Source organism: Microtus ochrogaster, linkage group LG4, assembly GCF_000317375.1.
Source record: "Microtus ochrogaster isolate Prairie Vole_2 linkage group LG4, MicOch1.0, whole genome shotgun sequence".
Classification (NCBI taxonomy): domain Eukaryota; kingdom Metazoa; phylum Chordata; class Mammalia; order Rodentia; family Cricetidae; genus Microtus; species Microtus ochrogaster.
Genome location: NC_022030.1, coordinates 59,777,707 through 59,795,243, shown reverse-complemented (window position 1 = coordinate 59,795,243; position 17,537 = coordinate 59,777,707). Strand labels below are relative to the sequence as shown.

General features: G+C 47.4%; 1 protein-coding gene across 5 annotated transcripts in view; it reads right to left on the bottom strand.

The window, feature by feature from the left end:
* Nucleotides 1–1,500: 1,500 nt before the first annotated feature.
* Hdac4 (histone deacetylase 4) overlaps nucleotides 1,501–17,537 on the bottom strand; it is a 229,740-nt gene continuing 213,703 nt past the window's right edge. For all 5 annotated transcript variants that reach the window (XM_013351744.2, XM_013351743.2, XM_005361679.3 and 2 more), the window contains exons 22-26: nucleotides 17,021–17,139; nucleotides 14,851–14,984; nucleotides 3,835–3,919; nucleotides 2,916–3,057; nucleotides 1,501–2,671 (exon numbers count right to left, since the gene is read on the bottom strand). In XM_013351744.2, the coding sequence (XP_013207198.2) occupies nucleotides 2,632–2,671; nucleotides 2,916–3,057; nucleotides 3,835–3,919; nucleotides 14,851–14,984; nucleotides 17,021–17,139 (520 nt within the window). In that variant the 3' untranslated portion in view covers nucleotides 1,501–2,631. The remainder of the gene's footprint in view (nucleotides 2,672–2,915; nucleotides 3,058–3,834; nucleotides 3,920–14,850; nucleotides 14,985–17,020; nucleotides 17,140–17,537) is intronic.

Here is a 17,537-nt window from a genome sequence, read left to right as displayed (position 1 = left end):
CCTATGATCCATCACCTGAAGAAGTAAGATGATGTGTACCTCCCCACAAGTCGTGGCTGCCACAAAGAGGGCAGGTGGCAGGGTGTGCAGAAAATGGGCCAAGGTGGCCAGAAGAGCAGCTAGCTGGCCTCTGCCACCATGCAGTGCCACAGGCAGGGGAGGGGCCACATGGGCTCCCTCAGATTGGCTCCTTCTGCCAAGGGCCAGAGTAGCCACAGGGAGGAAGGAGTCAGACATGCCCCAAGATCACTCTACCCTGCGCTCTACCCACTGCCTTAGCATAGCACTGACTCGCAGCAGCCCAGTGATCAAAAGTCCAAGAATGTGTGCTCAGCTTGTCTGTCACATTACCCTGTAAATGCCACCTAACTCAGAAACTTAGCTGGATGTCCTTTCACTTCCTCTTGTCTGAACTCCACATACTTTGGAATGAAATTGGCGGCTTTAAGTGCTAGAAAAAAAGTTAGCAGTAAAAAGTCAGTTGTCATAGAAAAAAAAAAGAGCAAAGACAAAGACTGACTGTCCTTCAGGACCCTGTGCTCCTATAGGCGCCTTGGTTCAGCAGCCGCGGGCTACAAATCCAGGGCTGTGAGGCTGCAAAGGAAGCCCCTGAACAGGTGCAGGGCAGGGCTCCGAGCCAGGCGCTGTGGACATGCTTCAAAGGTCTTTGGGAAACTAGAGCGGGAGTTCTATCCTGACGGAGTGGTTACAAGTCCACGCTCAGTAATGCTGACCGCCCTCATGGCTCACGTGGCCGGCCTGCCTGCCCTTGTAATACTACTAGTGTTGCAGGACAGAAGCCCCTGGCTGTGCAGCTCCTGGGTGGAGCTTGAAAAGACAAGGCAAGGGCACAAGCAGACCTGCTATTCATTCCCGAGAGAGAGGTTCACTCTGAAAACCAAGCATGACAGCAGTGATCCTGCGCAAAGCAGCGCTCTGCTCGGTACAAAAGAAACAAAACCAAACCATAAAAACAACCTTCAGAGTTATAAAAAAAAATGTACAAGAAAGAATTTAGAAAGAAAAAGTTTTAGACATTACCACCTTCAGAAAACTGCTGAATGGTGAGGGGAAAAAATGTAAAAACCACAAAACAATGTTTTCTTCAGAATCTTTTGTGAAAAATTCATACAAAAATCAACAGCAAGTTATATCCTTTGCTATAAAAACTCATCAGGTACATATGTGCATGGAGGCTTGGAGAGGGCAGAGGCTTTGATAGAAAATAATTAAAATTAAAGTACAAACTGGTAGGGAAGTTGCCCAGGGGTGAACATGTTGGCGATCTGGAAGCTGGCCAATCTGGAGCTCAAAATTCCTTGGGCTTCAATCCAGACCCCAGCCCTCAGCACCTCAGAGCTAACACACATGTCTTTCACCTGCCAGGACCTCTGCGGTCTGAATTTATTATATATATTTATATATACTTTGTCTATAAATGCATTATAAATATTTTATCAAGATCTCATAAGAATCAAGTTTCTTAGCTTGGAATACAGTGGAATATATATTATACATATATATATTTATTTATACCTAAGATTTAAGCAATACTTCATGCTACCTGCTTTTAATGAAAAGCATTCCGATCGTAACACTGCAGTGTGCCTACGACATGCTTCACAACCGAATGGAGATGCTCGACCGCTACGTGACGGATGAGAAAAGAACACTTTGGATCCGTTTAAAATGTGGTGGACTTCAAAACTGCCGGCGGTGTTCGCTGCTTTTGGAACTACCTCATCTTCCTTAAACAGCGATCAAACCAAGCAAGGCTGGCTGTACTGTGGCCCCTGGAGACAGTGGCTGGCGTATACTTTTGTAATGCCAGGCCAGTGTCACCAGTTCAGCCAGCCACAGGACACTGTCACACCAATTCTTGGTGATTTTTTTTTTCTTAAGGCATTGTTCCTCAGACTTCAGAAAACCCAGCCACAGAAAAATCCATCAGAGCAATAAAAAAAGGCACAAACTCGCATCTTCCGATGGCTTCGAGAAGCTCCAGCTGACTCCCAGGCTCACATTTCTGTTCTGTCCAGTTTTTTTTTTCTTTAAAATTTCTTCCAACTCTGTCCCTCACTAAGCTGTGAACCCCCACAGCACCCCACTAAGGTTCACAAGGCAGGCCAGAGCCATATAAAACTCTGTTTTTTTTTAAAAAAAAAAAAAGCTACAAGATGAGTTGAGTGGTTTACACGGAGACTGTGGGATTGTGGGTAAGAATCAAATGTTAAGCACCAGTTTTAATCAAGTTTTTTTCTGTATTATTAGATCTTTGATTTTCATTCCTCATGTCAACTCGATTCAGCAACTCTGCCTCAGTTGCCACAGGCTTCTTCCTTCGCGGTCTTCCCCTGGGGAACCCACCAGCATGTGCTTGGCTTTCCGCATGTCTGTATGCCTGTGTGTTGCGCGCTGTCCTGTGTTCCATGTGATCTGCCACACCTGGTGTTCGTGTGCGTCTCCAGACCTGTGGTCCAGGGCGGCGGAAAGGCCTCCCGTTGCTGCTGCACGCCTGGTGTCCCTTTGCACTCAGAGAGAGCACCAAGGCAGAACGCAGGAATGACACGGGAAAGTTTCTTGGCTGAGCTTCAAGACAGACAAACAAAGGAGAGAACAGCAGCTTCAGGGCTACAGTGGTGGCTCCTCCTCCATAGGCTCCTCCTCCGATCTGTGGAGAGAAGGGGGTCCGGTATGGTGTGTGAGGCCCTGTGCAATCAGGCTTCCTTTCCCGCAGAGTTGTTGAGATCCCTGCCCCAATTCTCTGGTGGACAGTTTTAGTTTGGAGAGTCAGTGGGCATGTCCACCATCTGTCCTGTCCATGCAGGGCTAGCCTGGCATAAGGCTGGGTGCACACGTAAGGTTCAGGCAGGTCCTCAAGCACAGGCGTTCCCAGGGCATGGGCAGGGGCTTACCTCTTCTCAGCAGGTTTGACGCCTACAGACAGTGAGGCCATGGCGGTGACAGTCTCAGCTTCTTCGTTCTCACACTTCTGAGCCTCAACTAGAGAGTGCCCCACGGTGGAGGACGATCGCTGCAGGCAGCGCCAGTACTTGCCTGAGGGAAGAGGGAACACTCAGTGACTTTCCCACTTCTGCTGGCTTGGCTCACAGGTCACTGGGCCCAATGAAAACTCTCACTTGTGCCTGCACAGTGCCTCTCTGAAGAGTGTTGCCTGGTGATGAACTCACACACACTTATCTGCAACACAGGCCACTGGACATTGGGTTGGAACTGTTGTGGGGCCTGGCTCCCCACATTCACAGGTGGGCAAGCAGAAATTCTGGGAGCAGGCACATGCAGACTCCCGGGGTTTGCTCTCTGGAGCCTTGTAGATGCTGGGAATAAACCAAATCCAGCTTTTTAGAGTAGGGGCGACAGGAAAAATAGCTTTGAGGCCAGAACTGAATGGCCAAATGGGAAGTTAGGAGAAGCCTTCAGGTGTGCATCATCTATGTAGCTTTTGTACCAGGATGGGCAGACCAGAGAGCCCAGACAAGAGGTGGCAGGTGTACCTGGGGCAGGCAGGGTGCAGCATGGGTGCCTAGCTGTGTGCCTGCTGCCTAGCCCTGGGATTTGGAACTTGAATAGGAGATGGGTTCTATCCTATGCGGGGTACTTCTGGTCCAGGACACAGATTTATAATCCAAAGCATGCTGGTTTTGGGCATCTGAATGAAGTAACTTGAAACCATTGGTGCCCAGATTCTTTTGAATCCCGGTGTAACAGGAAATGGTTCTAGGAGTCTCTTCTTGTTCATCAAATGCTAGGGAAAAAGAGACCTTGTGTTCCTACCCCGGGTCCCATGATCAAACCACTTGGCCAGCCACTTACTGTGGATGTCCATCACTTTCTCCATGGAGTGGACGGCATTGGCATTGGGTCTCTGCTGCAGAACCTTTTCTGGCAGAGGCTCAAGCTGTAAGAGAGACACAGATATATTATGATGGAAATGGATGGCATATAAACTATGTATGTGTTAATAGATATTCAGAGAGATATCTTTGCTCCCAAAGATACAGTAATTTGTTGGGAAGATAAAGTAACTCTAAAAAGTCAACACGACCGGCATATTTTTCCTCCTTAAGGGTACAAAGGACTGTACTCCAGAAGGAGGCTGCAGAGGATGTCAGTTAGGTGCCACTGTGTACCACTCAGCAGAGAAAGAACGGTTAGTTTCTGAAGCTACACTTCTATGACCCGGCCTTGCAATGCCCAAGATCTCTCATCTGTCTTTACTCACAGATGTGGAGGATGGAGGTGAGTGGAGGGAAGTGAGTAGGTCTCTCACAGATGACAGGACTAACAACAGGGCATAAAGTAAGTAGCAGGGCCCCAGGGCAGAATGAGCTCCAACAATAGCTCTGCAGACAGGCCTAGAGACTAGGGAGAACACACAAAAGGGAGAGGTAGAGCCAGTTCTAAAGGGAAGCTGATCTTACCTCGGCTCTGGGTTGAAGCCATAAAATAAAGCCACCCTGAGTTTGCCTGGCCTCAACCTGACTGCACAGCTGCCAAGTATAGTTGTTGGGCTTCCTGATCCAGGGCATTTGGCCAAGTCACTGCAGCCCTCTGTGTGACATCCATCCCCAAACTGGCTGCATGTGAGTGCTGCCAATTACATCCCAGGAAGCACGACCTTCTAACCGAAGACATCACTCAATACAGCCAGCTAATGGAGCCAACATGGCATTAACCTCAAGCTATGCAGCAACTAAAGCAACAATGACTGAGGTCAGGCTCGGCAGGAAAAGACTGGAGAAGCTTGCAGCACCCAATGAAGTTAGAAATAAGACAAGCACAGGGACACCAGAAAACACAGAGGGTCAATGTAGAACAGCGTCTCACGGCCACAGTTAGGACAGGCTGAGCACTGAGCTAACACAGCACGGAGTCATCACCCAAACTCTAACCCGAGCATGAACACAGAATTAAGTAAGTGTATGTGTGGGAAGACAGATATTCCTGATAGAACTGCTAATAATTCCAGGGCACAGAACTTACTGCTTCTCCACCTATACCTCATACAGGGGAAAAGAGGTGACTTGAAGTGAAGGCAAGGTAACTGAAGTGAATACAGCTCCGTGCAGCCTCACGGTGCAATACTGACAATGGTCAGGCCACTGACATCTCCCTCCCCAAGTTTATCACCACGAGCAAAACCCCACACATATTTTTGCACTGCTGTGATAGGAGGAAGGGTTTGTTTGGGTTAGGGCTTGAGGGCTCAGTAAATCCTGGAGAGAGGTGCAATGGGGAGAGCAGCCACACAGGCAACCAGACAGGAGCACAGGTGAAAACAAACTGCCTGAGGGCCCTGCAGACAAAAGTTATATAACTTCCTCAACAGTGTCAAACATACAAGTTTGTAAGGGACATTTCACACTTACACTGGCCAACATAAACTGAGACAAATTCCAGAAAATCTTGACCAGAATTTCCCGAGGTCATCAGAGTCATGATGGGAGGTGGGACAGGCAGGAGAGACCAAGGGGTGCAGAAGAATCAAGCTCAACACTAGATCCTGGGTGGAACAGAGAAAGGGTCCTGTGTAGAGCTGGTGACATCCAGATATACCTGGAGTTCTGTGGACACTCAGAGGAGAGTCGGTTTCCAGGCTATGACAGAGACTCAAGTAGTGGGAAGGTTGGAAAAAGGGGAAGGTTTCTGACTGGTGTGCAGGCACTTAGGCACAGTCATTGACACCCCCACCCCAAATAAAAGGTTCATCTGGATTATCAAAGACTAGTTACACATGTTCAATGTGTTTTCAATGATGAAAGAAAGAGGTCACTGAACCTGACCTGGTAGACTCGGGAAGCCAGAGTTCTGACCTGCATGTAATACCAACAACCAGAATATAAGGAAAGCTGGGCAGTGCAAACAGTGGTGCTGTAGCTGAAGGGATGAGGCAGAGCAGCCAGTGTTCAGGAGAGAGGGAGGCCCCAGCAAAGTTCCCCAGCTCTCAGGAATGAGCACTGGAGGAAGGAATGACTGATGTTTTTCTGTTGGCTGTGGCCTGGAGGGCCTTCTGGCTCTGCGGCCCTGACTCTGCCATGGCTGCGATATGTATGTAGGTTTAAACTAAGTCTCTATTGGTTAACAAAGACTCAGAAGTCAGATGTGAGGGTGAAAACTTGCTAGATCAGAGAAGCCCAGAAGCAACCAGCTGTCCTTGCTTTTTGGATGGAGACAGAGTAAGAGGTGTGTCTCTTCACTTGTCCTAAACCCAAAAAGAAGTGCCAAACTCCAATCCCACGCTTTCCTTCCTTTTCATCTTCTCAGCCAAATTCCTGGTTTCTCTAGGCTAATTATAGTCAGCTAGTCACTGGCTCCACCTCCTGATTCAAGGTTAACTTTATTAAGTTTCGGAGTGTCACAGTGAGATCAAATATCCTGCAATAAATGACCATGTACTCTCCAGTGCTGGAAATCCCAGGCTTAGGCAGGGAAGAGGTCTGCAGGGACAGCAAAACCAGAAATCTCTAGGCACGCTGGAAACAAACTGCAAAACATCAAAGGGAGACTCAGAACCCTCAGAGTAGCTAGAGACAGCAGCAGGTCATCTCCAGTCAGGACGATGGGCACACACAGCAAGACAAGCAAAGGGCAGCGGCTCTGTGCCAAGAGGACACTGGCTACATCATATGCCCAGTGAAGCTGCCATAGCATCTCCTCAAAACAGAGTGGAGTGTTGCCCTTTTCCAAGAGAAAACCCACAGGATATTCCTGAGACACAGTAAGAATGTCCTGCAGGAAGGCAGGAAATGAGGGATAATGGAGAAAGAAATCTCCAGAGTGCAATGTGGCCCAGACCCAACGTGGGTGACACATGACAGCAACGAAAATGTCCAGTCAGTGAAATTAAATAAGTGAGAGGAAGGCATGTAGCCTGGGAGGGGCTAGGACTTGGCTGCCAGTTTGGCAGAAAAACATGAAGATCTAGTTAAATTAGAATTTCCGATGAACAACAATTTCTTAAATATAGAGGTCATATGTTCATCCTGGTGATCCCAGTGAGGCCACTGCGGTCCAGGCCTTGGCTCCCCAGGAATAAACCTCCTGACCCTGCTGAGAGTGCCGGCCCATGGGGAGGACGCCTGCTGCACATCTTTCAACTGGGCACTGGGAATACAGGGAGTTTAGGGATCCTCATCAGCTCACATTAAGAGACGGCAAAGAAGGAAAGTTGGGAGCTATAAGACAAGGCAGACAGAATGAGACTGGAGAAGTGATCAGAAGAGCTGAAAATGACCAAGGTGCCACTTACAACTGGTGTAGAAACAGACCTCAGCTTTGGACTGTTTAGCAAAGATATATAAGAAATCTAGGAGGTAGGCTGGAAGTCAATGACAAAAACAAGGGTCGCTGGGCACAGCTGGCCAAAAGGCCGAGAGGCATCTTAAATATTCAGCAGCACAGAGACTTGAGGGCTGACTGTGACTGGGTGTAAAGAAGGCTGCATGGTAGCGATAGAGCTTCAGTTCACCCAAAGAACAGGATGGCTTGATACTCTTTTATAAACCAGCTTAAGATGTGTAGTACTGGGAAGAGACACAAAGAAACGCCCACCATGGTAGGAGATACCAATGAGCATTTTTGAGACAGAGAAGACAAACCAGTCCAGGAAGCAGGAGTGACTAAGAGATTGGTAAGCTTGTTAGGTGGACATATGTGATTCCAGAAGCAAGTACAATGTACACAATCATACCTCCTTTTTATATGACAATAGTCTGTTAGGAATTGAAATAGAGACCATGAACGCTCATGTTCTCATGCCTGGAGAACTAAGCATACTAACTCAAGAGACAGAGAATTAGTCACAGAAACCAGTAATGGGGGTCAGTGAGATGGCTCAGAGGGTCAAGGTACTTGTACTAAGTCTGGCAACCTAAGTTCAATCCCTAGAACCCCCTTGATGAAAGAGGACTGATTCCTTGAAGCTGTCCTCTGACCTCCATATGTACCATAGGGCGTGCGCGGGACACACACACACACACTGGGGAGAGGACTTAGTGGACAGTGTGTGCTGTGTGAGCCTGAGGACCTCAGTTTAAATTTATCCCCCCATGAGCAGATGGCAATGTTCCTAAGGACCGATGCCTGGTTGCATGGGGCCTGTGCTGGTTTGAAAGAAAATGTCCCCCCAAGGATAGGGGCACTATAGGAGATGTGGCTTTGCTGGAGTAGGTGTAGCCTTGTTGGAGGAAGTATGTCTCTGCGGAGGTGGGCTCTGAGGTCTTATTTATGCTCAAGCCACACCCAGTATCTCAGACCAATTCATGTTGCCTACTAGTCAAGATGCAGGACATCTGGCTATTTCTCCAGCACCATATCTGCCTACAAACCACCATGTTTCACTGTGATGAAATGTAAGCCACCCCAATTAAATGATTTTCCTTTATGAGAGTTGCTGGGGTTGTTGTGTCTTTTTTACAGCAATAGAAACCCTAACTAAGACAGGGCCCAAGGCCCCTTGTGGATGGGAAGCAAGGATAGAACAGAGACCCTTAGATCATGGCTGCAGCACAGAGGCAGAGCTAAGGTCAGCACTTAACACAATACCCAAAACACACATTTAACATCACTTTGGAGCGAGGTGTGTGCCAACAGTGCATGCTCACAAGGTTCACCAGAAGGCCGTGGAGGGTTTTCCAGAATCCTGGCTCCTCAGCTCTCTTTGGCCTCTCTTGTACCAGACTTTCCCCAGATTAAATTAAGTTTAGTAAGCATACCCATGGCACCACAGGCCACATGCTATGTTGTGTGCAGAATGCACACCATGCTAGCAGCCTCTGTGACATCCAGAGTCCCCAGCCACAACACTCCATCTTCAGTTGTTGTGCCAGCATAGCTTTTTCACCAGTGTCTTGGACTTGCCTCCCACAAGCACTGCTCAGTGCAGTGGCTGAGCAGACCACTCTGGGACTCGGGGGCTCCTTCCAAGCAGGTGTCCATATAGAATGGCAAGGGGCCAACTGTCATTTGAACTGGCTATATGTCTGCTCTCTGCATGTGCCAGCTGCTCTGAAATCTTTCTCAACTGCTTTTTCTTTCCCTTTCCTGGAAAATCTCTCTCCATGAAAGCTGACATGAAACCTGGAAAGGAGGAGTACAGTGGCCTTTCAGCAGTGAGATGCTCTGTGTCCCCAGGAGAAAGGAGACAGGACAGAGGGGCTTGTTCTCAGTGATGAAGCTTCCGTGTGTTCCCCTGAGCACAGAAGAAGGACCATGCTGCATTTGGACACTTGGGATCTTATGATGAGTCTGCACTCCAGGCATGGGGTCAACCTGTCAAGAGTACATCATGAATGATGGCTCTGCTCTAGTGATGGGAAGGTGGGAGCACAGGAGAGGAGCTCCACACATCTCAAAACGCCAACTCTGTCCTAACTGGGGTGCTCTTCCTTTGTTTACCATAAGTGCTTACCAATCATGGGTTTCATCTAAGGTTTAAGGTGCAGTCACCCACACTTGCCCCCTCCTCTTTCCCAACAGCTGCCCTGTCATATACTGTTCTTAATGTTTCCAGATTTTACATGTACAGAAAGTGTGCTGCCTGTTCATTCCACTCCATGGCTGTGCATGCCTGTTTGTCCCAGTACTGTATTGTCCTCATACCAAAATTTGGTAAGACCATAACATAAAAGGAAACATTACAGGCACATTTCTTTTTTTTTAAACTAATTTTTTTAATTAATTAATTAATTAATTCATTATGTATACAATATTCTGTCTGTGTGTATGTCTGCAGGCCAGAAGAGGGCACTAGACTTCATTACAGATGGTTGTGAGCCACCATGTGGTTACCGGGAACTGAACTCAGGACCTTTGGAAGAGCAGGCAATGCTCTTAACCACTGAGCCATCTCTCCAGCCCTTACAGGCACATTTCTTTGATAAACAAAATACATTCATCAAAATTTTGATGAATGCAAAATACTGGGGGAAAAAGTACAAACTTAGTTCAACAACACATTAAAAAGATCACACACTATAACCAAGTTAGACTCATTCCAGACAACTAAGAATGGTTCAATGTAGGTAAATTGGTTAAGTGTGATATAGCATAGAAACAGAACCAAGGGAACTCACATAATTATTTCAACAGCTGAAGAAAAAGTCTGTGGCAAAATTCAATATCACATCCTAACAGAAAAAGCAGCCGGAACAGTAGCGTAACGACATCAACATGATAAAGCCCATATACAACAGCCCCACAGGCAGCACCACTACTCATTCAAACCAGTGTTTGGAATCTTAGCCAAAACAACAAGAGGAAAATACAAATAGCAAAGGAATAAGTCAAATTATTCCTGTGCCTACAATACTATTCCATACTTTATACTGTTATCAAAAATTCTTAGATCTGAAACTTTAAAATACACCAAAAATTCTTAAATCTGATAAACACTATCAGCAAAACAGGATAAAAAAATCTGATAAACACTATCTGCAAAACCGGATACAAAAATAAACACTTTTAAATATACATTAACAAATTTGCTGAGAAAAAAAAACAATTTCCATTTATAAGCCAGTTAAAAAAATTAAAATTAAAAAACAAACAAGACGTGAGATACTTCTATAACAAAAAGATAAACATTGAAGGGAAAACCCCTAGAAGATGGACCTCCCACATTCACAGTTTGGGAAACTCAGTATTGTGAAATGGCCGTACTGCTGTAAGCCGTCTGTAGACTGCAGTCCCACTCTAAATTCCAGTGACACTCCGTACGCAATCCAGAAACAGAGCAGAAACAAAGGTATTGAGTAGTCAGAGCAACCCTCAACAGAAATTAATACTGGGGGTACCATTGTACTCACCCACATACACTACTCCAGAGCCACAGGAGCAAAAGCAGTGTGATTATTCCTGTATTTAAAACTATTTATTGAGCAATCTAGAAAGTGCCAATTACTGTTCTGGAAACCTGGAATCTAGCAGTGAGAAATACCTTGCCCCAACACTATATAACGCAGAGAGACAGTATGTGGAAATACAGAGTCAGTGCAGAATAGACAGTGGAGAAGGTGGCACAAGGCTCTATGAGAAACAGAACAGCTGGTAGAGGGACACAGAGTGTGTTGCAGTTTCTAACACAACACTTAGGGAGGGCCTGCCTGATAACCAAGTGGGCTGGATGACACATTTCCAGGAGGTTTCAAAGGCCCAATAAAAGCTACATGGGTACCCCTTCACTGGCTGTGCCACCTTACACTTATCCATCCATACCCCGCAGAATACAGCCTTGCCAATGGCTGACTCGGAATGAGGCTCATAAAGTAGTTCTGATTATGTCTGTTTATAGTGTAGGCCTACCTGGCATCTTATTTTTACAGTGTGGGCAGCTCCTCTTCTGGAGCTAGTTGCACAGTTCAGTTAGTTATCAGCTGAGTTTTACTGGGAAGCTCTGTTACAACTATGTCCAAAAGTGGCTGGGTTTTCTTCTGCCCCTTCTCCTTGCTTTGGATTTACACCTCTGGATTACACCACAGGATCGCCAAGCTCTGACTTCTGGAGTTACCTAGGACCCAACACCCTGGAGGCTACCGTTAAAACTGCCTGCCTGGTCTAAGCTTTCCTCTGGTTCTTTGTGAGGGTCAACTGGTTGTCAGACTAAGTTAGCTGTTCCCTGTCCCATACTGGCCTTATTCATTAGGCTTATAGTTAGCAGATACCTGTCAGGTGTGTGTGCGTAAATCCTTTGTTAGGGCCTTGGAACTCAGGACCACAGCGGTGCTTTTCCTACTGTCTTTGGCATATAGAGTAACAGTTTCAGTGTTTAAGAGTGCAGGCTAACCTGGGGTGAAGCTCTGGGATTCAGACAGATCCTTCAAACATCTGCCTCCTCCCTATTTCCTTCTCTGCTGCATCTTGGATTTCTGGGCCCAGCCTCTCCATGCTGTCCACACAGCTGTCTTCTAGTTTCCCTGTCTTTGGCATCTCTGCCCTCTCACACTATCTAGCCCCCTCCTCTCCTGGGATATTCACGTAACTCCATGCCAAGGTGCACAAGAGGCTTCCACCGAGCCACAGACACCTAACCAGTGCCTCTGCCCTGACCTCTAATTCCCAGCATCTCACAGAAGGGTCAGGATCTGCAGTAAGCTGTGGGAAACTTGGCTTGGCTGCCGTTCCTAGGTTTCCTGTAGCACTGAGCGCAGTTGTTGGGTAATAATGGCAAATGGGTCATCAGCTCTGTCTGAGATCTGTGACCTCTACTGCACCTGCTCTTCATGGCGTCTGAAGGCTGCTGCCCAATGACACATCAAAAGTTCTCAGGCTGTCTCTACCCTGTAGGCTGGGGTCTGGTTTGCCAGCACCTGCCAATGCCCTTAACACATCCATAAACCCCTTAATCTCCAACATCCTCAGACTAGAAGTCACACAGTAAAAAGGTACTCTGTGTGCTCTCTCTCTCTCGTCTTTCCCATAAGGGTCACTGTCTAAGGTGAATGCCGCAGGAACCTGTGTACATATGAAATACATCTTGGAAAACAACACTAACTACTCTGGTGGCCCTTTCACATTTAGGATTATAGGGAAGCCAGTGGGAGCAAGTTTGCTGGGCAGGTAGGGTTGGGGAACATAGAACAGGCCCTTTGCTATTCCCCTCCCCAGCAACACATGAACACTTGTGGCTGACTGCCCCTTCAGGGACCTGCTGTCTGTTGTGCTTAAATTATTTTTTCCTCATGCCAGTTGCAAAGGAGGGCAGGGAGGATTATAGTCATGAGAGCTGGGTGGGGCTCAATGTTTGCTCAGTGTACTCTGGGACTGAAAAAAAGCCTTGGCTAAGATGTGCATCCACTTCCTCTGATGAAGGAGCATCCTATAGGTAGCACGGGGGCAGAGGTTGGAGCCAGGTGTGTGTGTGGGGTTCTCTTATAATGGGGTTCATACCAAAACAGGAATATGCATTTTGGTTCCACAAGCGTACAAGCTAAACACAGTGAGGACAGGAGTTTTCACTCTCTCCTCCTCTCTGTGCTTTCTAGAATAAAGCGTGCAGAGCAGATGACTCATAATGTACTTGACTATGACTGTGGTAGTCTGTGGACTTCTGACAACTCCTTGCCCAGCTAGAGCCTTGCTGTCTTCAAGAGCAGCCCTGAGCTGGCAAGTCAGAGAGTCTTCTAAGAGCCATCTAGACCCTGGCCTACAGGGGTGGGGACAGCCTGAGAACTCCTGACTGAGGAGCAGGTGCAGCAGGGCCATGGGCCTCAGAGCTGCTGACCCACCTGCCACTATTTTCCAGAGACCAACGTGCTTGCATGCGACACTTGAGGCTAGTCTGAGCTACCTGAGGGTACAGACCCAGCAGCTCCTGGGCTGCAGACTCCAGCACTGAGTTCCCCATTCCTGTCTGGCTCCTTCCTAGCACCTGCACACCACAAACAGGGAAGCAATGTGAGCAAGCCCTATGAAGCAAGAATTGCGCCAGTTCGGAGACAGATATACCAGCCAGAAGGGCCTAGAAAATCGCTCTGGAAATTGAACGACCCGTTCACAGGGTCACCTAAGCCCATCAGAAAACAGATAATTACGTTATGGTTCATTACAGTTATGAAGGAGCAATGGAAATAAATTTGTGGTTGGGGGTCACCACAACAAGAGGAATTGTATTAAAGGGTCACAGCATTAGAAAGGTTGAGAACTACTGGTACTCAAAAATAAGACTTGAAAATTTTTCATGGAAGGTATTTGCCAATTGTACCACATGCATTAGGGGCTCCCAGGGTTATGTGAAAATGCCACTCTCATCCTAGCCTGCAGCTGGAGTGGGCCTCTGCTAGTGCAGTTATGCACACAAGAAGCTAGGAATGTCAACAAGGGACCCTCCTCAGATATAGTGGAAGGGAATTCACACAGTGTTCACTCTACTTTTGCCCTCAAAAGCTTTATCTGATCAGGCCTTTGAATACTGCTATGCAGGCCAATACCTGATTTTGTCCTGCACCACCAGTGGGGTTATGCAGAGCCCTGACCTTAAGGATCACTCCTGAACAGAGAAGGCAAATGGTTGCTGAATAAAGAGGTCTTGGCCTAGCCCTGAGCTAATAATTCAGCCTGAACATGCTTATAACACCTGGACTGGATGGTTCTGTGTATCAATTTGACACAAGCTAGAGTCACCAGAGAGGAAGGAACCTCAGTTGAGGAAATGCCTCCATGAGATCCAGCTGTAAGGCATTTTCTCAATTACTGATCAATTGTGGCAGGGGAGTGGGGGAGAGGAGGCATCCCATGGTAGGTGGTAACATCCCTGGGCTGGTGGTCCTGGGTTCTATAAACAAGAAGGCTGAGCAAGCCAAGGGAAGCTAGCCAGTAAGCAGCTCCCCTCCCTGGCCTTTGCATCAACTCCTGCCTCTAGGTTCCAGCCCTGCTTGATTTCCTGTCCTGACTTCCTCTAATGATGGAATATAATCTGGAAGTATAAGCCAAATAAACCCTTTTCTCCCCAACTTGCTCTTCGGTGTGTTTTGTTGTAGCACTAAAAATCCTAACTAAGACACCACCCAAGCCCATGGACAAGTTGCCAGAGAAACCTTGTCCATACGGGAGCCCGGAAGAGTTAAGATGAAGCATGGCCATCACACTCCATGACTGACACAGGATGGAAGAACCAGCTGCACCAAGCACTTCTGAGATCTTAGGCCAGTTCTGTGTCCCTTCTGCTCATCTCTTAGCGAAAGTCATACTAGCCCTACTACATGGGTGGGAACAGCTGCAGCCCAAGCCAGGTGAACTGTTCACCCAAGTCAGAGACCAATGCCCTCCACCACCTGAGCTCCTAGCGGCAGGCTTTTGCCTGTGGTGTGGCATATTTTGTAGATGACTACATACCTCATTTCCCAGAAGAGCAGAAACACACGCTTCAGAAGCATCACATATGGCTGTCAGGTCATGGCCTCCCTCAAGAGCCAGCACAATCCGGCCACCAGCTAAGCCCATCAGCTGCTTTGTCAAGTACCCAAAACCTGCAAAGGAAGAGGGATATATGGGAGCGGAGCACTTCAGAAACTCCACACAGTACCACCTATAAATACCAGAGGCTGAGATGTCATCTCGAGTAACTGAGGATTTCATCTTCACCCAATTGAGTGTGACTTTTGGTTTCATTGCTGTATTTTTATAATGCAGCCAGCCCTATTCAAAGGCTGTATACTAACCTGTCTTCCTGGGCATCTGATGTGCTCTGTACAAACATACACACGAAGACAAAAGCATGCCCGTATCAATGCTGTGTGTGGTGACAGGACTTTCGCACATCCATATCTGTGTATCTGCTTCCATCTAAGGTCACAGAGTCTTCTCTCTGTTCACAGTCCCTACCTGATATGTCACTTGGTTGGCATGGGGATACTACACACAGTCAGGCAGGCTGATGTTGGCTAGGAATGGGAAAGCCCTAGTAAGACAGTGACCTTGATCAGCCCCTCACCAGACCGATTCAGGTCCAAAATAGGCTGCACCTTCTGCTAGCTATGAAATGCTAGTGGGCAGAAACTAATGGCGAACCCAGGTGTGTCTGACAGAAGCACTGATGCTGGCTTTGGGGCTGGATATAAAAGCAGCTCAGAATGTGACTTCACAGAGACTATGAAGTATGACGGGTGCTTTTAGTTCCTCGTCTGGACCCCACAGTAGGTTCAGTGGGCTCGAAGATGCCCTGTAATAGAGCACTGACTCCCAAAGGCCACTTCATAGCTCATTACTCCCTTGCTGAGTGCATACCCTCCCTGGTGAAGGTAAGAGAGAGAGGCGATCCTCCTTGGTTAGATGTGCTGATGGGCAGGGAGGAGAGAGCAGATCCAGGTCCTGACAGAGTAAGGTACTAGGGTCAGGCTTTAGGAACCCAGGCTCTTTGTTGCCTCTGGGCACCATAGTTGGATGAGAAACTGTCAGGCCACTGTGACCCAAGGTGTTACAGCCCAGAGGCCTCTCATATCTTTGCCATGTGCTGCAGCAGAGCAGATGCAGAGGTCACATACAGTGCCAGCAAGTTCATCCATGGAGAAATGCAGCCACTATATAATATAAGTCCTGATTGGTTCCTCCTCCAGGCTCCACAGCCTATTCAAAGATTAGAGGGCCTGCTCCTCTAGCAGAGAACAAAACTCAGCACCAGGCACATGTTGGCTAGGCAGAACTGGACCCTGCCTTCTCATACTTGGAAAAGGACTGCATGTTTGTCTAGTGTCCATAGTCCAGTTGACAGAACCTAGTGCAGGCCCCGTTGAGTTTCAATCCCCAGGGTAGAGTCTATGGCTTTCAACTCTCAGCCTCCTGCTGCCCAGGGCCTGCTGATGGCTGCTAGCATAGTTTCACTCTGAGTAAGAAATGAAGGTTATGTGCCTCCTACTCCTTCACACAGAACACAAGCTGATGGAGGAGGGTCTATGTGTTACTTTCTTTCTTTCTTTTTTTTTTGGTTTTTCGAGACAGGGTTTCTCTATGGCTTTGGAGTATGTGTTACTTTCATTGGTTAATAAAGAAACTGCCTTAGCCCTGATAGGACAGAAAATTAGGTAGGCGGAATAGACAGAACAGAATGCTGGGAAGAAGGTAAGTGAGACAGTCCGCCATGATTCTCCCACCTGAGTCAGACATAGGTTAAGATCATTCCTGGTAAGCCACTTCGTGGTGCTACACAGATTACTAAATATGGGTTAAAGCAAGATGTGAGAATTAGCCAATAAGAGGCTATAGATAATGGGCCAGGCAGTATTTAAAAGAATACAGTTTCCGTGTAATTATTTCCAGGGTAAAGCTAGCCGGGTGGCTGGAAGCGGCCCGCTGCTGCTCCTTCTACGCTCTGCACCACTACAGAGTGGCATCCAACGTGTGGCTCGAACCCACGACCCTGAGATTAAGAGTCTCGTGCTCTACCGACTGAGCTAGCCAGGTGGCCGGGAGCCAGGGAGGCAGGAAGCGGCCCACAGCTCCTACTACAACAAACCAGTTGTGGGATGAGCAGACATGGAAGTAGGGAAGGTAAACACTAGTGACTTACATTTGGCAGAAAGATTGTACCCTCCAAGAGGTGTGGGGTGGCCTTCCACAGCATCGAAGCCTGATGAAACCAGTACCACATCGGGGGCAAACTCATTTGCAATTGGCATGACCACCGTTCTGCAAAGAATAGGAGAAGGCATCACTAGGTCAGCGAAGGGCATGGCATATGGAAGACCAACAACTCCATTTTCTCCTCTAACCTCTCCTATTTAGTAAAATTCCCTATTAAAATCAGCAGAAGTATTAACTCTGAATTTAAAGATATTCAGAATTTAATGGGACAGACTCAGGAATGATTCTAGGTGGAACCCTGGCTGCCAATTCCTCTACTTCAGGGTGGCAGGACACATGCTATCTATATCAGAACTCCCAGGGAAAGCTCAGACAGAGAAAGGTAGAGTGGTATGGCCTTATGTGCTACTTCAGTTGGCTTAGTTCTGGTCAGTATGGAGAGGTTTATTAAAAATATACCAAGTTCAACCTCAGGTAACCGAAGCTCAGACATGTATTTGAAA